General features: G+C 41.6%; 1 protein-coding gene across 3 annotated transcripts in view; it reads right to left on the reverse strand.

Moving 5' to 3' along the window:
* Window positions 1-25,816, reverse strand: part of FBXL20 (F-box and leucine rich repeat protein 20) — a 72,235-nt gene that overhangs the window by 45,920 nt on the left and 499 nt on the right. Inside the window, exons 2-3 of one of the 3 annotated variants that reach the window (XM_034755717.1) lie at window positions 9,629-9,700; window positions 6,130-6,191 (exon numbers count right to left, since the gene is read on the reverse strand). In XM_034755717.1, the coding sequence (XP_034611608.1) occupies window positions 6,130-6,191; window positions 9,629-9,700 (134 nt within the window). Of the gene's footprint in view, window positions 1-6,129; window positions 6,192-9,628; window positions 9,701-24,818; window positions 24,923-25,816 lie in introns of those variants that run through there. The other 2 variants (XM_034755718.1, XM_034755719.1) reach the window with 2 other exon arrangements.

A 25,816-nucleotide genomic window follows, 5' to 3' on the forward strand; every position in this document is an offset into this window, starting at 1 on the left:
CATTTCTTGTTAATATCCCATGACTGGTTTAAAATGAGAATGTACAACAGGGCAGCATTCTGTGCTTTCAGAAGTTTGGAAGAGACCTATCTAGTCCCTCCTAAATCCTACATATAGCAACATTCATTTATTAAAAAGAGCCACCTCTTGGAGTTGTTCCAAATTATTCTGGAGGCTATGCCTCAGAGCATGAAAATGTTGCACAAAACATCCTTCTAGTTCACTGTACGGCTCTACATTGTTATTTAGCAGGCTAATAAAGATAGCTATCACTCGGAATCAAACTTTGAGAAGCTGGTAAAAAAAATTAGCAGGTTATTTAATAGTATATCTGCATGAAGACTCTAGTTTTGCCTTATTGGATGAGGAAAAAATCAGCTATAATTTCAAACAATCATGAAATTACTCATTTTGTTTTTAAGTTCTACACAGCATATTTATTTTGATTAAATACATCTGCTGACATTTGACTGCTATGTTGTGGCACTTGGCCTTTTTCCTCCTCACAGAGGAGTGGCAGCAAGAATATAATATATGTTGTTTAACTTCTGTTCAAACAGTCATTGGAGGGGAGAGGCAGATACTTATCTAAATATTATCAGCATCAACCAGAGTCAAATCCGTTTGTTATGACAGAGATTAAGTCATTCCATTGGAAAGCAACAAATTATGACCATTCTTCAATAACAGTAGGACCGAGGGGTTCAGAGAAGCTTTGTGAAAGGGCAGGATACTGCCCTCTCCGGAGGTATTAGCACAGTCTACAGCAAGGCAAGTAGCCACAATATATTCTATGAAGAAATGTCCAGCACATTTCTATCGTTCCAACTTCTTCAAATCCAGTCAGGATTTTCTAAGAGATTCCTTACTCGCTTCAATCACCACCACCATTTCCTCTGACACCACTGAGAGTTTTGCCTTTGACTTCAAGGTGAGCTGGATGAGGCCTTTAAAGATATGCAGCTGTCAAAAGACAGCCATCCGATTTATCACCTTGACTTTCAACCCAGTGAAATGCTATGCAAATCATAAGAACAGTCATATTAGGTCAGACCAACGGTGCATCTAGGCCAGTGTCCTGTCTTCTAACAGTGGCCAATGCCAGGTGCCCCAGAGGGAATGAACAGAACAGGTAATCATCATGACCCATCCCCTGTCGCCCATTCCCAGCTTCAGGGAAACAGTCAAGCTTTGTTCCCTTCTAATTAAATTGGTTCCTATGGCCTGACCAAGTAGGCACAGACTAGAGTTTGCTGCGCCTCTCATTGGTGAGCCATTCAATTGTGTTCTGTTCTTCACTCATTTGGAGCAGAATTAAAGCCAGCGAAGGAGAAATCAATATGGAGGTAGATGCAAAGCCACTGCACTGTGTGCTGAGGCAAGGCAGGAGATTATGGGGCAGCAGAGCGGGGACTGAACAGAAGGCGATCAAACCATGAGAGGGGAGGATTTTAAAGCTGAGTGACCTTATTGGGAACCAATTTGGAAAAGGCAAACTCCTTAGGGCCAGGGAGACCAGGCCAGAGAAATGTGTATTTGAGGAGTAAACATTCCTTAGGAAACTAGTAGATACCACCATTTCTCTAGGGAAAAAAACTCTTTCAGACTTTCCGATGGAGGTTGGCCTACATTCAAAGTCAATTGGCAGCTTGCTTTAACATATGAATGCCCTTTCTCAACGGACTATCGATGCCATCATGTTAGATAGTACAGAAACTACTGGCATGCAGCTATTTTGGCAAAACAGATGTCTAAATTAACCACAACTAGTGCCAAAAATGAAACATGAATTCACCTTTCAGAGTCAATAAGCCAGCTGTTGGCCTGTCTCAGGGAGGGTGCATCTAAATTCATTGCTACACAAACCCAGGAGCTAGACATTGTCCAAATAGAAGTTGGTGGCTCTGCGGGAATGAGAAGGCGATAAACTGAATTCCACCTTTGGATGGTTTGGCTCTTTTAGAAATGTACATTTTTTTTAAAGGTGTAAGCCCCTAGAAACTCATCTGGCAGTCGCAGAGAGAAGCAGCTGAAGCAGGTACAGCAATAATGGGGGGGCAGAGGGGAAGAGAGAGAGAGAGAGAAGGGAGGAGCAGAGACCCAGCCTGAGTACCTCAACCCTAATGCTCCCTGGACTCAGATCTGTGCAGAAACTTTTGGTGCAGCAGGGTCCACGCCATTCCACCCCTTACTCCAGCCATAGACACTTGGGAGCAAACACTGCTAGGAGGAGCCAGCCAGAGACTCAGATGGGCAGAAGCAGAGAGTAGCAGCTGAAGCAGGGACATGCAGACTCTGATATCATCAGAAGGCCGGGGGAGAGGGGGGTGTACTTTTTAAAATCGCTTTTGTTGTGGACATTCTTCCTTTTTTGCTGATTGGCTGTTCGACTCCAGTCTTTCCTGCCCCTTCCCTTACAGTCGCTTTATTCCAGCCTCACATCCCGTCTTCCACGTACCCCTTATTTTCTACTCCCCTTTAATGTGACCTCTAGCTTCCTTGTCTCTTGAAATAATCCTCTCCCAACAAAGCTCCACCCTGCAAAATTAAAAAACAACAACAAAATCATGGAACTAACATGGCTTTTGTGAAACTTCATAGTGTTCACCTGTTTGTATGTTACATCCCTCCCCCCGCAAACCTTTGTCTGTCTTGTCTATTTAGATTGTAAACTCTTCAGGACAGCGCTCTTATTCTATATTTGCACACTGAAATCCCTAGGCACTACCATAATACAAAAATATTTGGGGCAAACCCTGGAATTTGAATGGAGATTTCAACAGCAAGATCATACAGATTGATAATTACACTGTACAACTGGCTTCTCTTAAGAGGGATACACTCACAGAATGCAAGAATCAAGTCACTATTTCCAACAATATTGTGGGCCATGTAGCCACAGCAGAACTGCTTAGTCACTGGTTTAAAATCTCCTGCTCAGGATTCAAAAGAGATAAGCATTTAGCAGATTTGCTCCCATATAAATTCAAATCAAGCACAGCTTTTTGGATTGAGCAGGGGGATGGAAATCACAGACTCCAAACCCAGAAGAGACCATTGTGATTATCTAGTCTGACCTCCTGTGTAACACGCCTCAGAACATCCTCAAAATAGTTCTTAGAGCACGTCTTTTAGAAAAACATCCAATCTCGTTTTAAAAATTGACCTTGGTAAATTGTTCGAATGGTTAATTACTCACTGTCAAAAATTACGCCTTATTTCCAATCTGGAACACTTAAATTACTTATAATCTGTGCCTCCATTTCCATATCTGTAGAAAGGGCAATGATTCCATTCCTATGTATTTACAAAAGTGTTTAGATAAAGACCATTTGAAGATGTAAAGTACTATAGGTCTTCACCAAAAACCTCAGCAGCTAGGTAGGATGAGAGAATGATAATGAAGTCACACAGATTTCTACATTGTGTGGGTGACAAGGCCTATTGTCTGCCCATTTTGCACCCTCCCACAACCGAATGGGCTTAAGTACAGTTTTTCACTTCACAACCACATACATGAGACGTCAATACCATCCTCAGAATGACGGAACTGGGGAACAAGAAATTATCCAGCAGTGTTGCTTACACACACGCGTCTTTGTCTTGTAGACACTGACATTCATTTACAGGAGATCCCCCTAGATAAATGCATCCAAGTCTCTTTCAAAGGCTGCACTGTCAAACTGCACTAATTAATTTTCACAGAATTCAAATGGTGGATTCCAGCACTCCAACCCTTACTTATGAACTTTACCAAGGAAAAGTGATATCAAGGGATGAATTACTAGTAACCTTCCCATACTAAAATTGCATCCAGCCCTGGGATCTTTGTCTGCACTATTGCTTCCATTGACTAACACAAGTGTGAGTTTTTTGAGAGTGCAAAATACCCTAGTAGACATGACCATAGAGAGAAAAAGCTCTTCCTCCTAACATCTAGGATAAACTTCTAGTCCTTAACTTCCAGTTGCAACCACTTCCCTAGATTCAGAAAAGGCCTATTGACCCCTCTGAGACCTTTCCATTCTGATCACAGTGCCAGAAATCTCATCCAAGCTCTAATCATCTACTCCCTTCTGGCCTTGATGCCTGCAACCTTTCCCCCCTCAAGTCCATTCAAATTATGCTACTAACGTCTTTCTAGCTTGTCACCAACTGCGTCGTCCCTTCTAACTTCCTCCACTGGAACCTCTTCTTCTGCTGCATCAGACACAAAATTCTTGCCTTATCAAAACTCTTTGCAATCTGGACCCAAACCTACCTATACATCCAGTTATCTTATTGTGAGGGTCGATTCCTGCCTTTGCTATACCAGTGATGCCATTCGATCACCCATTCGTCCACACTCACTCCCATGCCGCACTTACACATGGTAACTGGCTCAGGACTGTACACACAGCTAGTCTGTGCTAAGACATCCTATATCTGTTACCCCAGCCTCCTCATCTTCCAGCTTATCTCATCCACCTACGCTGGCTTGTCTTTTATACCATCAGTTATTTAGGACAGGGACTGTCATTTGCTAAGTACATACACTGCAGATTCAAAAACAAATATCCACAACAGCAAGGAGAATAGAAGGGGTCAGTTGTGAACTAAACATTTTATAGAATAACCAGTTATTTCAGTTCAAGATTTACTCCCGTATTAGGAAGGTTTGAGATGCCTGTGGAGATGGTTCTGGAAAAAGTGTAGAAGCCACCTGATGAAAACTCAAACGACCAGAGCAAGATTCAACGTTGGTGCTTTGAGTGGTGGGTGCACCCCAATCTGTGGCCAGTAAATAACCAGACATTACCCTTCAAGGAAGATTAGTGAATTACATGTTCAGACGCTACAATGACAAGGATGATATAAGTAAATTTTTCCAGAACGACTAAGTGACTTAAGAGCCCAAGTCCCAATGATTTTCATTAAAATCACGTAGGTGTTTTTGAAGGCTTTCCCCAACATCTATGGCTCCAACTAATGGGGTAGTGTGAGAAGTAACAAACACTACAGAGTATCAGACAATCTTTATTCATCTTATTTGAAACAGACTAGTGCTTTTTTCAGAGACCAGGGCTCACCTCCAAAGACTTTTTACTATCATTAAATCTTGACTATCACTGAGCAATACTTACACGCATTTCAAGAAGTTTGCTCATTTTAATAATTCAGATCCTCAGCACAGACTGCCAGCTACTGTTCTGTACAAGCTATGCTCTAGTCTAGGGGTGGGCAAACTTTTTGGCCCGAGGGCCACATCGGGGTGCGAAACTATACGGAGGGCCAGGTAGGGAAGGCTGTGCCTCCCCAAACAGCCTGGCCCCCCGCGCCCTATCTGCCCCTTCCCGCCCTGACTGCCCCCCTCAGAATCCCGACCCATCCAAGAGCCGGGCAGGACAGTCCAGCGGGCCGGATGTGGCCCGCAGGCCATAGTTTGCCCACCTCTGGTCTAGTCTGAGCAAAACAAGAGATGGAAAAATGGAGAATTTTTTTGTTTCCAGATTGGAAAAATAGCTGCCACTTATGTTGCTCCATGTTGTTTCACTTCAGTAGTGAACGTGAAGGTAACACTCACAGCGTAAGAAATAGACGGAGATACTCACACAAGCTAGATTCCACAATACCATGACAGGAGTCCCATCCCGTGAGATGCTGAGCCCTCAGCTCCTTTTTACAGCAGCTGCAACTAAATGTGTGCAAGTGGGAACTTGGCCATCTTCCAATAGTTTCTCACATTTTAAGTCTTTGGGAGAAAGGGGTTGTGTGGGGTTTTTCCAGGTGAAACATTTCACATTAACAAAAAGAATACAGGCAGAGTGTCCTATTTTAGACTGTATAGATATTAGCCGATACCTAGCACTTATTTTCATTAAAGGCCTTTTAGACCTATACCTTTTTCATCTATGAAAACAGAGGACCAGCAAATTCATTTAACACTTCACAAAGACATAAAAAGCAACAGCAAAATATTTAGCATAAACTGTTGCTAATGCAGGCCTTTGATCAGCGTAGTGTTTGTTTATGGCTTTATAATTGACACAATCCAAGCTCATAATTTATGAATGAACCAGCTAAATTAGCTATTGCTTGTAAACAGATACACAGAAATTCCCCAATTTCACAAATTGGAAGGCAGCTTACCGAAGCAGCAGTTCTTTCGGAAGTTTTTTGTTGATCACAGCTTCGTCATTGTTTGAGAACATCTGCAAACAAAAATAAACAGTTTAAACCATTTAGCCACCCTGTATTTTCATTATAAACCATTACTTCTAGGAGCAAAACTGCTGGTTAACAAGACAGTTTCAACTACATCAACAGGGCCAACTTCGTGCTTAAATTCTCAAGTTCTTAGATTGGGCACCACGGTGCGATTGGTATTTTATGCCTGATGTAGTTTTGCTCAATTGGGCCAAAAATGCTTCATGGGTTGATAAAGAGGGATTAATTATAAACAGTTCTGGGAGAATAGGGGTTGTTGGGTGTTACAGGCTGAAACCTCCTGTATGAAGGAGCATCTGCTCACATATGATGCTAACAAGGGACTTTCAATCCCTGTCACAGTGCTGCGAAGATGCACCAAAGCACAGGCATTTCCAAGGAAAGAGAAAAATGGAACATTACACCAAACAACCTTGTGCCACTAGTGCCAGGGGACAAGAAGAATCGGAAGGAAAGGCAACAATGAGGCACTCAGGGAGCTACAATGTACAGGCAATGGTGATTCAGGAAGGGTGTGTGCTGGCTCCTGTTTCCTTGACAAAAAGTGAAGAAAAGAGCAATGAGGAGCTGATGAGGAGGTATTGATTGCAACTCCGGAGCCTAACTATAAGGGTGCCACCACTGCCTGTACAATTGCAGGGAAAGGATAAAGGAACAGCTTTTGTGAGCTTTGAAGAAAAATCCCCCACATGATCGTGACCACAAAGCACGTCCCGAAGAGTAGTATGAGCTGCATAGATCTGCAATGGGAAGAGAGGCCTCAGGGAGAATACTACATTCCTCTCCATTGGCATGCAAGCAAGAGTTTGTTCTCTCTCTCTCTCTCTCTCTCTCACACACACTCTCACACTCTCTCTCTCTCTCTCCCCTCCTTTCCCCCCAAGATTATTCAATGACATTGTAGTCCATTAATTTACAAAAGGGCTCGCTGATCAGCTAATCAATTTTAAAGCCACCTCACTAGCAGTATCAAAAACAGACTAGCCAAGCCTCAGTTTTCTAGTTACCAACAAATCTTATAAGGAAGGCAGGAGGGCAGAATCTCATGTGCTCCCATGGATGATCTGCCCGTATTTAAAGGCTTAGTACTTCCTCACATTGAAAAATGCACTTAAACCTGGGGGAGGGGCAATTAGAGAATACCTATGAATAGTGTGCAGCCTTGTTGCCCTGTATTCTTGGGTCAAGCATTCCAGTTTCCCATACCTATCATACAGTAATGCTGAAGCACATTTCCAACTGACAGTGAAAGTGTTATATCAAACCTGGCAAACAAACAAGTCTAAAAATAACGAGTTTCATTCATTAACAAGGTTTCTAACCTTTCTCCCAAAACACATGCAAGAACTGTTGTGTTTGGATAAGTCATACCCCACAAACGCAAAGCCTAACAAGACTGATGAGCAGTGAAGTTACATTCTGAAAAGGTTGATTCTTATCAGCTGATTAAGTGGGCTTCACTAAACCAATCTGGCTGTATAGATGCAAGGCAAATACACCCAGCATTATCACACCACAAGGTAGGTCACTCTTCTGTTGACAGAGGATCAGATTAAGAGTTAAAAAAGGACAGTAGAAATCTCCCATGTCTTAAATAGGCTGTCTGAAATACAAAAGGCAAAGTAAGGAAAGACAACGGAATGTTAAAAAGTGCTACAGTAGACCAGAAAAACTCCAAACTGTCCTTACACATATCCTACTTTAACACGATAAACCACCATGCTGCATATATGTAGGCTCTTAGGTATGTATCACCTGCAGATAGAGGTAATGAAGAAGGTGGTCTGTAAATGAAAGTCCACAGAATATGGGTTTCTTTTCCTATATAAAAAGTAACACACATACCACCATCCCAAGCAGATATCAGAACTGCTCTTTGGAAAGAAGGGTAAAATTTTCAATAGCACTTAGTGATTTATAAGCCCAAATTCTATTTTCCTAACATTAATATTATCTGATGCCTTGCAGGTAACCATAGTGTGAATCACAAGTTTGTTGTGCTGGACTTGGGGCTGACTATGACCGGAGTACCAAAGCAGCATTGTCAACGTTCTGGGAGCTGTGAGTTGCCTACAACAAAACCCACTTGCTCAGTAAGGAAATGAGATTCTGGATTAAGTCTTATTGGCAGAGTAATACAGAGGTGTACCTGACCTCTCCCCCCCATAATTGTCGGTGCCAGGATTGTATGTTTGAACCAACATTCCACACTCAGGGGGGTGGGGGGGGGTTGGATGAGACAAGCCAGATAACAGTAGGATAGCGGTTAGAAAGATTCATGCGAGAAGAGATTATCCAAGGCACATAAAGTCCTGAAATAGAGATGACACCTAGAAGTGGACAACTCAACTTCTCATTCATTCCCTACCCCTCAAACCCACCTAAACTTGGCTATTAAGTTACAACTGTTTCTTTTGGATTCTGACCACCACAGCGACCCATGCATTACATTAATTACCTCCAGTCACTAGCTGAGGTTATACTTCAAGGCTACTTGGAAACCAGTTACTATAGAATGCAGCTGCCTGATTCGAGTTTTCCACAGGCAGCATATTATACCTGACCACTTGCTTCAGTCCATTCCAGGTGCAATTCAAGGTGTTGACCTAAATCTATAAAGCCCTTCCCATTGTTTGCTTTCTGACTACTACAGAAACTGTCCTTCACCTTGTGCAATACTGAGGAAGTTGCAAATTGTTGATGGTAACAGCTTGTAAATTTAAGGTGAGGGGATTAGAGGCAGGACATTCTCAGTGAAGGGCCTTCATTCTGCTCTGAAAGAATCCGGAGTTTGGTGATATTCAGGCTACAGGGAAAGTCCCACCTATTTTCACAAGCCTTGTCGGAAAGCATGGTACTCAAGTGATGAGGGATTGACTAGGATTGCTAATGTGGCCAGTTGGAAATCTGATTTTTACATGCACTTCAAGTTCTATACATGCATTGTAAAAATCAAAATAAGATTATACAGACAAGAATTATTTATACATCATCATTTCCTCCCTATGCACTAAACAGGTATGCATGAGGGGGGGAAACAAGCTTGGCAAGAACTAACCTTTAATTATTTGGCAGTGGATCAGTGATAAACCAAACAGAAGAACTGACACAAATTCCTCAGAGTAAGAGGTCCTTACCTATTCTCTCCATGTGCAATTGAAAAGGAAAGGGAGAAAAAGAGTAAAGACAGAAACCATTGGATGTACCGTGTAAACCTGCAGTCTTCCATGTTTACCAATCTGCTTTCCAAGTAAGGATTGTGCTTACCTGCACAACTTTTGAAAAGGGAGACTAGTTTTACTGTGGTGTGGGGACTCCCGAGCAAGTCAGCACCAAGAATACACCTAACTTCTGAAATGTTAGAAGTTAACCAGGACTTCAAATCTTTTGACTTTATTTCTAGAAGTAATTTTTTAATGACCTTGGTTTTGCTTTTCTTAACATCCCTCCAACACCAGATGTTTTTCTGCTGAATGGGTTTTCTTGCCAGAAACTATAAGAAAACAAATGCATTTATTGTGTGTTAATTTTGCTGCCCATATAAAATGTAAAACCTACCCCAAACCTCTGCCCCCACAAAGAATGAAATCCACCCCTCATGTAAAGCCCAAGATGTTTGTGGGGAACTACACAAGAACAAAGGGGTAGAGGGGGAGTATAGAATTTACACCCCCACCTCCATCATGAAGGCAAGCCATGGACACATTAACGCAGCTCCTCCCCAGCCACTTTTCCAGTTTATCTGTTGCAACTGTTCCCATTCCCTCCAGTCGCCTCTCTACTCTGCCTATCACCACCAAAACAGCCCTTTTCAGAGGCAGTATATAGCCCTTCTGATGTGCACAAGGCCCTCTATAGTATCTCAGTTCTCATATCTCCCCACCGGATAGTTACAGCAGTGCTTCAGTGGTGTTGGGCTGGGCAGAGGTCTTCCACACTTGGATGACTATAACCCAAAGAACACAGCTTCACTGCAGTCAGTGTTTAATACCACAAACTAAGGTGCAAAATATCTTAAGACAGGAGATAACACACCGCACTCCACCATGGAAATGGAGTGAAATTCAAAATGGGGAGTAGCAATTGTACAGGCTGCCATAACCTGCTACATGACTAGGGAAAATTTGTGGCGTTTTGGCAAGATACATGCACCAAGTAAAATAACCAGAAAGAGGCAGAGAAAGACAAGAGTAAGACTGTCCTGATTAAATAATGCTATTCTCTTACTGGCCTCTGAGGGCAATGTTTGCTTATATTTTGAAATGATTCTTTTGTTACCATGGCCAAGATGTGGACAACATGCCAACGTCACAATACCTAAAGGAGTTGGTCGTTAGTAGGTTAGGATGGCTTGCCTTTCCCATAAATATATTCCAGCTCATGTGCCAAAGCTGGAAAATTGGCAGAACCTGTGGAATTTTCCAGGGCATATGTCAGCTAGAAGTTTTACATTTCACACACAGCCATTTCACTGCTCTGGAAATATTTCTCGAGCTATTGTGCCTATGCAGTTCTGCACTACTTCTACATGGAAATACCTCCCCTATTATAAGAGACAGGAAGGAAAAGGGAGAACACACAGGATTCATTTAATTGCAACTATGTGTTAGGCAGTGCGACTTTGCAACTCTAAAGAAATTATAAAGCTGATGGATTTTATCCTACAATCAACTCTTAACAATGTATTAAGATATTAATTGGGCTACAAGCTACATTTATTGACAAATCAGAAGAAAAACTCTAACCCTATTTGACTCATGGCTAGAATTATCTTTTGTTTCCAGTGTTCTGATGAGTGTGTGCATACGAATACAGAGAATGCATTTTGGTAAGAACTTTGTTAGACTAATGCCATAGGTGATAGCTATAAGGAAAGGATCTTTCAGGTGCAGTCACCTGATATAACTTGCTGGATGCCCTTTAATTTGTGCAAAGTCTTCCTTGTAGACTTGCCTAGCTAATGAGAAAGAATCCCAAACAGAACAATTTTGCATTGGTTACTAGACCGATGCCTGTACAGAGATTTCGGTCATTAAATACCCATTTAAGAATACTATAGTACTTCTCTCCAGAATGTAAAGCCACCACAGTGATCCAAACCAAACAGAAATCTAACTGAATGGACTCTGTATGCCCATGGACAAAAGTATCTGAAAGACTCAAATAAGTAAAAATCTTACAGCCTAGGAAAGTGTACAGCCCGAAAGGATGGGGGCGGGGGGGGGAGGGGGAGAAAAAGAGACATTCTTTTACATCGATGTCACTTGGCAGAAAGTGAAAACTATCAATTTTCTAAACTGTCTAGTTTGTTTTGTCACTTTTTCCTTTGTCCTCCAGCGCATACTATGCTAGGACCACCCCCTCTAGTTCTTCAGGATATTAGTTATTGCAAACTGACAATATATCTTGTCTGACACTATTGTAACTTTTAAGAAGTCATACCAGTGTAAACAAATTCATCTACAGTTAATCATCTTTATATAGTAAGGATGCTGAAGTTGCTACTTATGCATTTGCTATACCAACCATTCATTAGAGAGCATAGTGATTACAACAGGGTAATATTTTAGGCCATCAATGGAGGACTGAACAATGGTGTCTGCATAAAGCAGCAATATGCATTGTCAGCATTGTAGTTCAGGTAAACCTACTTATGTGTAAGTGAACCAGAGTATGTTTTTATAATTATGAATATTCTCACATATGCAACAGTGATGTATAACATATTATATACATGTACAAAAAGGGTATTTGAATATAATACATGTAAAAGTTGTACAAATGAAACAATTCTTAGTGTACATGTCCTAGATAAATAAGTTACAATATACACTAGTACTACATCATCATACTATTGCAGCAGTTATTTCAGAACTTTTCCAACCGCGCTTACACCATCAGAGGCAGAGCCTCCAAAAGTGTGGGTGCAATGAGACTGTGGGTTCTGCAACTTCAGTCTGACAGACTATAGCGTGGGTGAGTATATTTAGTTTGGTGCCAGGCTGTGCCTCCCACCAAGCCTTAGTGAAGCATATAATATTTTGCCTATAAATGAGATTTCCATTTGCTGAACATACTGGAAAGTTTGCTTTTAAAATACAAAGTGTACAACTGGAGAAAACACAAACATCTCTATATTCATCTCTCTCAGGGACCCACATGCTGATATGCCCATGTTGCACTGAGGAGTAGAAAACTTTTAGTGAGAAGGGTGCTTAGAATTTAGTTAATGCTGAATTTAAGAAAACAGTTAAGCTTCTAGTCCTCACAGTTCCAAAGCAAACTTTATGACTATAAACCAGTGCAGTCTTGTCTTCCTGAATCGGAAAACAGCCTAAAACAAAGAATATGAACAGCTTAGGACCCCAATTCTAACCAGGCTGTGTGCTGCAAAGGTCTTCCGGGCTGGTGAAATCTTAAGAAATTTCTGTAAATGTCACCTCTGGCAAAGTGAGTGAGTAAGCGTAAGTAAGAACAGTAGGAAGTTGAACCTACGAAGAAAAACTAACAGTCTGTGTTTTTCAAGTTCTCTTTTCAATAAGATTTATAATCTCTTACTTTTATTAAAACATCTTAAAAATGAGTTGTCGTTTTAAGACATACTCGGTTTACAAAAACTGTTTGGGAACATTAATCTATAGAACAAAGTCCACATAAAATTTATTACTTTACTTTATCACCTTAAAACCTTAAAGCAATTTTCAGAGTATTGGCTTCACCTTCTAGTCTTTGACACATGTATTGTAACATACAGTACTAAAATCTTCCCTTTAAAAAGAAAGTCTGCCCCTTCCCCCTTCCAAAAAAACATGTAGTTAATGCACAGTAAACTCTGGACAACACAGCAATCAGATTCTCTTCTCTCCTATATGCAAGACAATTACATCAGCATCTAAGCTGCCAAATTCAGGATGTAATCAGAGGGAGGAACTGAGACCCTGTGTATTGTCTCTGCTTTATCAACAAGTGCAATTTGTATGCAAGCAATTTCAAAGTTAAATTCACATTCCCTCTCATTGGAAGGATGGCTAAGATGTGTATTTGCACGCTAACATTTTATTCATTGTTCATTTCCATCTAACAAATGGTTTACTTTTGTGGGTACATCACCTGAGAGGTATGGCATCCTCTATACACTCTTTTAAAGAGATATATAGCAAATACCACCATATACAAGGCAGAAAGGAGAGGCGGTATCCCTAGTGTGTTCCAACCTCAAGGGGCGGAAATGCCTTTTGACAGACATCAGTTAATGGCAACATGCTTAGTGGTCAAGAATCATATTTTACCTCAATCAAAATGACAATGGTAGCTCTTTGTGGGGTTTAAACACCAAGTAGTCAGACATATAAGACAGTTGGTTGTATTAGCAAGGTCAGGAGTGTTTACTATGCTGCTGACAAAGTCAGGTGGTTCTCAGCTGAGATTGCTTCTGGCTTTAGCATCAGTGAGGGTTGTTTTTTTTAAATCAAATCACACAGGACTTTCAGATTAAGAGAAACAGTGCCAAACGCAATAATCTAACACTAAGTGTTAGCCTAGATGTGGACCTTGAACCTGAACACTGGTCTTCTAAAGCATGAAATTCAAAGCACCACAGAAAAAAGGATGCAGTTTATCTGGAGCTTTCCAAGCTAACAGCTGATAGACACAAGTTCCTCCTCTAGCCTATGTTGTCACATTGAGACCTGTGGTTATTCATCTTAATGCTCACCCAACTGAGAGACAATACGGTGGATGCCTGCCAAATCCCAGTCCTCTGACAATAGCTCCAGTGTGCGTGCATGTGTATGAGAGAGAAACTAAAACAGCCCAACAGAAACTAGACTGAAATGCAACGCTATTCCTATTGCAAATATTCAAGTGTTCAGCCAAGTGTGGGCTGGCATCTACAGAGAAACGGAGTCGAAGAGAACGAGAAAGGAGATTGTAGTTTTCAGGATTTAACAATAAGTACAAAGCTGTGGGAGAATGGGAGAGTTAGAGCAGCATCCACACAGACGGCCTGACACGATAAGATGACTTCAGATATTTCCGTAAATGTGTAGAGTTGTCCATTTTTGGCATTAGTTTCCCAGTTACTATAAAACATGTCTAGACATCTAAAATGTAAGATAGTGTGATTTATTAAGAAGACAGAAATTAAAATAGATGCTCTATGAAACACTGGTATAAATTCTCAGTTCAATATAATTTAAAAATATTGTAGCTCACTTAAATTCATTTTCTCATAATGCAGTTAAATAGGACACCAGTATTCTTTTAAAGGCATGTGCCTAACTAGAAGAAAAGAAAAAAAATATTTTCCATGGATTATTCTGACACTTTAGTAAGTGAGGTTTAAAAAAAAAAAAAAAAAAATCTTGCAAATTGTTAATCTAGACTGTGAACTAAAATCTGGAAGTATTGAAACTGTAGTTGTTAAGTTTAGTATTTGTAGGTGTCAATTCACATCCCCACCTGAAATACTCTAGTTTGTTTGAACATTATAGGCTAACAACATAATATACATAAACAATAGACTGTTTACAAGAACTATGGTCTGGTAGGTCAAATGTGAATGATGTTCCTTCCAGGCTATAAAAATATAGGAATGTTGTGATTTTTTCACTTTCATTTAATAGATATTCCGGTGTAAACAGTCAAGGAGTACAGTTTTCAATTCTAAACACTAATCAGAGAGACCCTATGAGCAGCTCCTTGGCTTTACAACAGCTGGCTCATGTCCAAAATCTAGCATTAAATGGGATCAATGAATTCAAGAACATTACCTTTAACTTTTAGGGCCTTTATGGAATAAATGAACACGTCGGGTACAGGTTGTGAGAGAGTGAATGAAATATAGCTCACATGGAATACAACCAAGTCCAAAAGGGGAAGAATAGTTTAGAATGCCTAATGGCAATATTTGCTGGGGAAAAAAATACAAGTTGTGACTTTTTGCTAACACTCTCTCAAAGTGCACCGATACCTCATGTCCGGCTTTGGTTAGGGAATATACCACAAGTTTCCTGTAAAATAAACTCAACATTATTGTTAATGAAGTGACATATATACAGCACCCAATTTAGCAATGTCTTTATTCAGAAGTTCTTTCTTCACAGCACACACTGTAACTGGTACTTATATTTAACAAGCATATAAGCCCAACTGTGCTGTCCTGTTTGAGGTGCTGAAAAATTCTGGTAAGGAAAGCCACACAATTATAAGTGAGATTTAAATGTAAGGCTTTTCGGGACTCCTTGAGCATTACATTGTTGTGAATGCTAATTTATAAATAAAACACGCAGTTCAGACTGGGTGAGCTTTTCTTATAAATTTTCCAGTTACACAGGGACTTCTTTTTTCTACCAAGTTTAATCTGTATAAAATCTCCTAGGGAAATGATGGTCTACTGCAGGGGCCTGCAACCTTTCAGAAGTGGTGTGCCGAGTCTTCATTTATTCACTCTAATTTAAGGTTTTGTGTGCCAGTCATACAGTTCAACATTTTTAGAAGGTCTCTTTCTATAAGTCTATAATATATAACTAAACTATTGTTGTATGTAAAGTAAATAAGGTTTTTAAAATGTTTAAGAAGCTTCATTTAAAATTAAATTAAAATGTAGAGCCCCCCGGACCAGTGGCCAGGACCTGGGCAGTGTGAGGGCCACTGAAAATCACCTCACATGCCGCCTTCGGCACGCGTGCCATAGGTTGCCTACCCCTGGTCTACTGAATAAAGCTCTGTCAAAGCAGTGAGACTGCTAATGACATCCTTTCTAAGCATGTGTGTCAGTAGGACCAGGGAATAGGAATCTACTGACAGTCGAGTACACAGACAACTGCCCTCGTTCCACACTCCCCATGTTCACAGGCTCTTTAGATGCAGGATACATCTACAATGCAGCTGAGCAGTGCAATTTGCAGACCAGGTAGACAGATTTGAGCTAGCTCTGCTTGAGCTAGCATGCAAAAAAATAGCAGTGTGGATACTGTGGCATGGGGAGCAGCTTGGGCTAGGCACTCGTGTGTGGACACAGGTGGCTAGCCCTAGTTGCCACCCATGCTGCAACATCCCCACTACTATTTTTAGTGCAGTAGCTTGAGCAGATGGGAACTGCACCTCCCAGCTGCTGTGTAGACATACCTTCAGAGAGAAGCCTGGCTTAGCACCAGACGTAGGCCATAAAACGCCAAACCCAAAGTTGTGACTAAGGCTACGTCTACACTACGGGGGAGGAGAATCTATTTCAGAAACGCAAATTCAGCTACGGGAATAGCGTAGCTGAATTCGACGCATCTGATCCGACTTACCCCGCTGTGAGGACGGTGGCAAATCGACTGCCACGGCTCCCCCGTCGACGGCACTTACTCCTACCTGGGCTGGTGAGGTACGCGCGTCGATTCGGGGATTGATTATTGCGTCCCGACGAGACGTGATATATCGATCCCCGATAGATCGATTTCTACCCGCCGATCCGGGCGGGTAGTGAAGACCAGCCCTAAGTGGGATGAAACTGACCCTAGCCCTTGAGGCTTCTCATAAGCTTATTATTCCCAGAAATAGTTTAATATGCAATTTACTCAACATGCAAGGACAGGTGATGAGGAAAAGTGATTTGACAGTCTATTAGGAAAGACTGAGTTCCCTACTAAGCTCACTGGTGATTAAAAGTATCAGAGAAAGATGTTTCATCCCTGCCTGTATAGCCAGCCTCTAATCAGTGATTACTGAGTAAGTTGCAAAAAGGCTTTTTGTCAAATTTATAAGGGCTTCTCTACACTACAGATTACGTTGGTATAACCTATGTCGCTCAGGGGTGTGAATAGACTACCCCCAAGGGTGACATAAGTTACTCCAACCTAAGCGCTGGTGTGGACAGTGCTATGTTGGCAGCAGAGCTTCTCCCATCAACATAGCTACCACCTCTTGGCGAGGTGGTTTTAAAATGCCGACAGAAAAGCTCTCTCCTATCAGCAAAGAGTGTCCTCACCAGATGCGCTACAGCAGCACAGTGGTGCAGCTGTGCCGCTGTAGCATTTCTAGTGTAGACTAGTCCTAAGAGTTAACAACAGTGCTAAAAGCATTGGACTCCGCAACGTAACAATAGAAAATCAAGCCCCTGAAGGGGGAATTAACCCCATTGTAAAGAATTAGGTGGCTTACTGCAATTCTTGCTTCAATTTACATATGTATGGGGGGGGAAGGTGTGTGCGCTAGGGTTAAGAGTTTTTACACACAGACTGAAATAGCCATAAATTTAGTATTCACAGTAGATTTCCTTTTTATTGTCTCCCTTACAGTTGAACAGACTTTCTGACTTCACATGGACATGGCTTTCTCCATGAAGTATGCTATGGGTCATCCACTACCATAGTGTTTGAGCTAAGCTATATATTCCTTTCACCATTTGTTTTTTAAAACAATTACAAGAAAATTCCAGTGGTTTTCCATTAAGTTTTATATAGTCAGATATTAAAACATATCTGAGAGAAATGGTCCAGCATTATCAGGGGCCAAAATTTCACTTGTTAAAAGTTATTTGACTTTGGTAGGTCTCCAAGTTGTAAATACTACATTATACATACAATTCAAACAATGATCCCCTTTGAGAAAGACAAACCCATAGACAATCTTTTTCTGTGAGGCCTAGCTAGTGTTTTATACTCTGCTAACAGAGAACCAGTAGAGGGATCACAAGTTCTCGAAAATCCCATTACCCGAGGTATGCTGATGTTGCTATTACTGGTGCATTTGCTAGGAAGTAAAAGAAATCAAGCTACACGGTCCCCATACTTAACATGGGGTGCTGGGGAAGGGACAGTGCAAGTTTGCCAAACTTAAGAGAATCAGCTATTTGAAAGTGTACTTCAAATTGAAAGATCAACAGGCTAAGGTAAAACATGCACGAGTGATCCACCCACACGCAGATTTATCATAGAATCATAGAATCATAGAATATCAGAGTTGGAAGGGACCTCAAGAGGTCATCTAGTCCAACCCCCTGCTCAAAGCAGGACCAATTCCCAGCTAAATCATCTCAGCCAGGGCTTTGTCAATATATGACAGTATATTATAGTTAAGTGCACCATACCACATTCATATGGCAAAAACACACATCAAGATTACTTACATAATGGGGCTAAATTAGTTTGAACAAATTAAGTAGCAAGGCAATCCAGCAGGGGAAAGGAAAACAAATTACTTGATATGTCTTAGGCCTCAAGTGAATATGCATAGTCTGAAACAAAATGAGCCTAGCATACAAAGAATGCCTGTTTCAGTAATAAGCAAGAAAAGTGACCATTTACATATGTGTTAAAGGGCCTAGCCAGGAGATGTAATATGCAATCAACAGGGAGATGATATTGCTGAATCTAAAGAGAAGAGGTTCGGTCACAGATCATGTAACACGTGACACTTGAAGTACATGCCTGTGCGTCACTTTACCTTTATCCAATCAAAGGCCTTAATTTCAAGCATATGGTTCCTTCCCCCCATTTTCCCCCACCCCCCAAAAAATAAAAAAGCGCTCTAACTTTTCCAGAGCAGAAAATCTATTCTGGAATAATAATAATATCAATATCAATATCCACTATTTTTTTTAAAAAGAAACATCCCTGCTGCAATGCACAATTCTGGTTTCAGAGTAGCATCCGAAGAAGTGGGCTGTAGTCCATGAAAGCTTATGCTCTAACAATTCTGGGAAACCCTGCACACTGTCCTATGCTCTACTGCTCAGCTGCCCATGTTTGTCCTCAAAAAGGTCATTTGCTAGTGTCTGCACTTTAGTTGTCAGCAGTCTGCAAGTACCTTTCTTTGGTAGCAAAAGGTGTTTGAGACATCTGAGCATGGACTCTGGGGTCAGAGGGCTGAGGTCAATCAAGGTACAGGCTTTTTTCTTGGTACAACTCTCAGCTCCCCATCACCTTTAAAGCCACTATACTCTGTATCTGGAAGGATGAGCAATGGTCTCCCACCCTGCAGCAGGGATATATGAAGCATTGCACATGGCCACTGTCCCCACTATAACAGCAGCATAATGACAAAGCTGACAGACAGCGGGATTTTAACCAATGGTGAACTCAAACCTGAGGCAATTTCAGTTAATCTCTTGAGCAAGATTCAAACATATTTTGGGTGTGCAGAAACGTTACTAAAAACCCTGCGTTTACATGCAAAATATGCAAGATTCTCAGGCTCTTGGCAAGTTGCCTATATGGCATCCAGAGTTGCAAAACATAGGCAATACTGCACAAGGGAGATGACTAGGGGGTGATTCATGTTACCATCTCTTGCCCCATTCCCTCCAACAAAATGCTAAATCTTCCCGTTTAATCCTAATCCTCCCACAGCTCAACTAAACTGACTTTTGCTTCTGAATCTAGTTAAATTTTCACTCAGCCCTTTGGTAGAGTATGTAGTGTGGTCACTGTACCTCTACAGTGACAGAGCCACATGTGAGTTATGCATAAACTCTCAATAGGTTAAACAAATCTGCTAAGATTCAGGCAGACACTTCACTCACCTCTAAAACATAAAAGGATTTTAATACAAGTCAGCCAACAAACTGAGTCCCTGGGTCCTCAAACCATTGAAGTTGTTTTTTTTTTTTGGGGGGGGGGGAAGGAGTATATATACACATCAAAAAGTCTATTTTGGTATTCTGGGGATAAACTTAAAAACAGAAGTATATGGGACAGAAGGGCAGCAGCATGGTGAGGCCATGACCTTTAAGGAAAAAACCCTTATTCAGGAAAGTTTCAATGTAATGTTTTTGCTATTTACTCACCATTTCCTATCACTATTTAATACGTTTTATGTTATTAGCAGAGATTTGACAAAAGCAAATGCTGTTATGTGACTCGGGAACACCACCCGATGACTCCTAATTTCTGCTCTATGGTTTAGCTTTCTGTCAGTGGCATGCCAACAGTAGTTTCTCTTTTTCTGTTATGCAACACACCACACAATAGTAAGTACAACACTGGCTACGCATTAATTTATATTTTCTGGGTAGAGGAGCGAGAGGGGCACACAGTGAGATCCAAACATTTATTGGCATTCCTTGTTCAATTTGTCCAGAATTTAGTTTGTTTCACTGCATTTCAGTAGATTGAATTACTAAAGAGATCCCTGAGGTGTCCAAGACCTATCTGAGATTATAGAAATATTCAGTACAGTTATTTTTTCACTAGCTACATCTCATCTGGAGGGAGGAGACTTCAGGCAATGGCTAATCCATTTAAAAAACAGGCCTGAAAAATGACCAAAAGGCTGAATGAGAGCCATGCAATAGTGACCAAAGACGACTACAGAAAAAGATAGTTCTGGATTTTAGGAGGCCAACCAGAGCTCAGATTTGGAAGCACCACTAGAAGAACAAAGAATGATCTTAAGCAAGGAATACTGAGAGGAGAGTGGCCTCAAAATAATTGAGATGATGACAGAGTGTAAATTAAATGTAGATGATTCTGCTTAGAGAAATTTCTAAATACAGAATGAAATAGTTTGCAACTGTATTTTGAAACAGTTGAAATATTTAGTTTGGATTTCCATTTGCATCATTTCATAGCAGGCTTAACTCCGGACAAGGCCTAACAGACGTGTAGGCCATTAAAACTCTCGGAAGGAAGAATAATATTTTGAATCTGAAATACTGATAAGCAACGGATGCTAAGAAAAGAATAAATTTGATGTACTTGAACTGCTTTAGTATGAAGGGTTATTATGGATAACACATTTATTGACGCAGATATCCAAGTTGTTTAGAATCTTTCTTGGTAGACCAATTAACTTCCTCATAAAGAATGACTTTATGGCCAGAAACAACTCCCACTAATTGGAGGGTGTGGAGTCTCCTTGAGGAAGCTGGAAAGGTTGGCTATGTCTTTTGAGGATATATTGGACACTAAGTATATTTACATAGCATTTTTTCAGGCTATAATTATTTAAGTGCCAACAACGTGGCTCACTACTGTACAAAACTCAGAACACGACATAGTCCCTGCTTGGGAGCAGCTTAAACTGTTTGTGCAGAGAATTTTCAGGAGTCGAGCACCAATGCAGCACAACTCATACTAGCATGGTAGATGTGCAGTGTAGACCAGGTGCTGGTGTTTTTAACCACTCTACCATCTAGATCTGCTCGATGATAATGCTTCCATATTGCTTGCATTAAAATGGAAGTATTGATAAAAATTCTCAGTGTAGTGCAGCCTAAACAAATACAGTAACTCTTCACTTAACGTTGTAGTTCTGTTCCTGAAAAATGCAACTTTAAGTGAAACAATGTTAAACTAATCCAATTTTCCCATAAGATTTAATGTAAATGCGGGGGGGGTTAGGTTCCAAGAAAATGTTTTTGGGACAGACAAAAGGCACTATATACTGTAAAGTACTGTACTGAGGTTGGGAAATGCCCCTGGCTTACCCCACACAGGCACAGCCCGCGGTAGGCAAGGATGCTAGGAAGCACCTTTGCAGCTTCCCCGGAGAAGAACAGGCTCGGACTTTGCCGGGAATGCTCCAGGCCTGCCTCTTCCCACCCCCGCTCCACTCCAGGCCCACCTCTCCCCACCCCCACTCCACCTCCTCTCCGGAGAACGCCACATCCCTCCCCTCCAAAGTCCTAAGCGCCACCAAACAGCTGTTTGGCAGCGCTTAGGACTTTCTGGGAGGGAGGGGGAGGAGCGGAGATGCAGCGCTTCCCCGCTCCTGCCACTCCCACCCAGAAAGTCCTAAGCACGAAGTGCTGGGAGGGAGGGGAAGAAGTGGAGAAGCCCCGCATCTCCACTCCTCCCCACCCTCCCAGAAAATCCTAAGCGCCGCTAAACAGCTGTTTGGCGGCGCTTAGGACTTTCTGGGAGGGAAGGGGAGGAGTGGAGACGCGGACGCGGGGCTTCCCTGCTGCTCCCCCTCCCTCCCAGAAAGTCCTAAGCGCTGTTTGGCGGTGGGTGAAGCACTGGGAGGGAGGGGGTGGAGGCGGAGAAGCAGAACTTGTGCAATGCTCCCTTGTAAAGTCACTGCTCTGCCACAGAATCTTACAAGCAGGCAGCCAAACGACGTTATAAGGGAGCACTGCACAACTTTAAACGAGCATGTTCCCTAATTGAGCAGGGACCGGAGTAACACTGAAACAACATTTAGCGGGACGATGTTAAATGAGGAGTTACTGTATATCACAAAACACACCAGGAGACCTAGAGGAATGCTCTGCCTCAGAGAACCACCTTCTCATTTCATGTTTTGTGATGGTTTAGTGACAGTATTTTTGCTGACATGGGTTTCACGGAAGGTGCAAGTTGAGAGATTTAACAAGAGAGTAGGGTGCCTAGGGCACAGAGTACAGGGATGGTGTTCCAGGCCATTAGGACAGAACAGGCAAAGGATACTAAAGGAGTGATGAGAACTAGGACTTTTCTTAAAGTTAATAGAATTTCATGCTGTAGGGTACAAACTGATTACCACAAGCATCAGGAAAGACTCCTTCCCCTAGTATATTGTAACATAGGTGCATTTTGCCTCTTTAGCATCAGGTATTTGCTATTGCTGGAGGCAGGATACCAGATATGGGCTAGTGTTCTGATGCACTATGACATGTCCTATATAAAAGCACAGCCAAAGGAATTAAGAGTCAGTCTGGGTAATATTTTCCTTTTTTCAATTGCTTTGCTGCAGTAAGTTATTTTCTTTGTGGTGGCCACACCTCCCATAGGGAGCAGATTTAGAATACGCTCTTGCTCAGCTAGTCATGCCAAAGAGTTCATTCTTGCATTTAAAATAAAGAGTTTAGCTGCTGATGTGTTGGTACGAGAAATCCATCTGAAATACATGTTTAGGAAATACAGCCAATATCTTCTCACTGTACTTTACTACTAAAGTAAGAGACCATTTCCAAAGGTAGCCTGGATTGTATTTTAAAACTCACAACAACAAAAAATTCAAGAAACTGTTTGTACAGCTTAACAAAAGATATATATTAAGTCTGAATAACTGGGCAGACAAACTCAACAATTCACTTTTTATTTAAAGACGATCATTATTATTCATAGTTCTACAACACACTACCTTTCAGGACAGGGCATCAGCCTGTTAAGGGCCCTATTAACTTCAGAGTTCTAAGGCCATGTCTACACTAGCGAGCTTCCAGCGGCACAGTTGTATCGATGCAGCTGAACCGCTGTACGATAGCATAGAGCGACTACACGAGCAGATGGGAGAGCTCTCTCCCATCTACCTCATAAAACCACCTCAACAAGCAACAGTAGCTCTCTCGCCAACATAGTGCTGTGCACACTATCATTTATGCCAGCGAAACTTATGTCACTCAGGAGTGTGTTTTTTTCACACCCCTTAGCGACATAAGTTTTGCCAACCTAAGTAGTAGTGTAGACACGGCCTAACTTAAAGGTACTCAACAGAGCTATGTAGTAGAAATCAATACTATCTTTGTTTATCTCACAATATTCCATAACTGAATAGAAAACAGCAGCTTCCAGTGTACATACTGTTTTGCATGACTGCATATTTTACACACACACACACACACACCATTGTTGTAGCCATGTCAATCCCAGGATATTAGAGAGACAAGGTAGGGGAGGTAATATCTTTTATTGGCCCAACTTCTGTTGATGAGAGAGAGAAGCTTCTGAGCTTACACAAGTTCTTCTTCAGGTTTGCTTATAATAACAACATTACATTAAAAACATTTTCTTGTCAACAAATAGAACTTATGCTTCTTTGTAGCAGTAAGTAGCTTCACTGCTTTAGAATACTTTGATAGCACTGCTAATCTCCAACCCCCACTAACAAAACCATGTCACTGCAGCCATGCCCTCAAATTACTAACAATAACTTAAAACCAGTGAAAATACACTCAAGAAACATGACAATGTTTCAAGACACTCCTTTCAGTTCTGAAACTAATTAAAATTCTGGATAACATTTGGACTCTTTTCCATCATCCTATTTGCTACTAAACGTTTTAGAGTTCTCACCTGCACATGGAAATACATGAATTTAGGTCTCAAATAGTCCTTTAGCACTTATGGGAAATCTAAAATTAAGCTTTCTTCCCTGCCTCCTTCCAGTTTCGTGAATGTACACATTTTCAGAAAAAGCATTACTTTTGCAATGATTCACATTAATCTTGTTTTGGTACATCACTTATCGGCAGCTAACCTGAAAACTAAAATTAATAAGAACATCCAAAGGCCGGACAGACAAATATGAAAGGTCCCTGCAACATCAAATAAACATTCCCCACAGAAGGCTGCTACTAGCATGTGATTACTTTTCAAGCTGCTCTGTGGTAAAGAAGAACTATGCAACCAAGAATGGACCAGAATGGTAAAAAAAAATAACCACAGCCCTGAGACTTTTTGCATTTGGCCTTTTCTTTCTGAATGCCTATCAACTGCAAGACTTTACAGAGGCTAATCATACATCAAGCTCCATTCCGAAGTTAAATCATACACAGGTTAAGGAAATCTGACTTTTACTATGATATAATCTGAAGTCACTGTAAACAAGGATGCTTACACTGTGGTCTCTGCATCAAACCAGCATCAGCTGTTGTACAAAACAATTTCAATTTTTTTCATGATTATATTCGATTTCTATACCTGTCTCAATCCACTGGTCAGTTTCTGGATGAACACGCTGTTCTTCTTCATTGCAGTTATCAGAAACTCCTCAAGTTGTCATTAACTAAGATTTTTGCTTGATGGTGTTCACCTTCCCCTTCAGGAAAGAGAACGAGCCGTACCCAACGTTATTTCAGTCCCTTTCTAGGTTGCTCTTCTCCCCCCATTCAAGCTGTTCTCAAGAGCAAAAGGAGCAACAAGCCACACAGTTGAAAAATTGAATTGGTAGATATTTCCCCCCTGCATACAATCGCCATAAAATGAGAAGTAAACCTTGCAGTTGCCCTCATTTCTGTCACCACCATCACCTCCTCCCCCACTTCAGAAAAAGACAGCTGTTACAACAATGAAGTGCTGGAAACAACCCTGACTAGATGGGGTGCTTTGTGTTATCCCAGATCAGACTGATTATAGGCCATATTCTTTGAATGGATCTTATTGTTTACCCTCTGCTCCTTGTGCTCCTTCCGCCCTCTCCATCCCCCACCCCAGTCATCAAATTCTGCCTGCAACTGCCTGTATATCATGTCGACAGCACAAAGCAATGCAAATGTTGCACCTCCTTCCTCTTTCCAAGCTTCCTCCTCCCCCTCCAATCTCTCCCAGGCTATCTACAGCTGGTCTGTTTTGAAGAGGGTATCTTCACATCTCTCACTCCGTCATCAACTCCGCCAGAAACACACACTCACACACACAATAAGTCAGCAACACATCAGCGACTCTCCCCTCACCGTAGTCCCTACAAGGAAGTTTACATCTAATAATCCAACGAGCAGCAAACCCACACACACACTATTACACACCCAGGGGACAAAAGGAAGTTCTCCAGTCAGAGTCTCCTCACCCATTACAAGGCCGCCCCGCCAGACCTCATCCACCCCCCCCCGCCACACTTACACGCTGCCCCCCACCCCCTGCAATTGCAGGGCCTCAGAAGCCCGGACCTCCCCCCCCCCATCCCAACGTGCCCCCCCCTT

The sequence above is a fragment of the Trachemys scripta genome, chromosome 23, assembly GCF_013100865.1.
Source record: "Trachemys scripta elegans isolate TJP31775 chromosome 23, CAS_Tse_1.0, whole genome shotgun sequence".
Classification (NCBI taxonomy): domain Eukaryota; kingdom Metazoa; phylum Chordata; order Testudines; family Emydidae; genus Trachemys; species Trachemys scripta.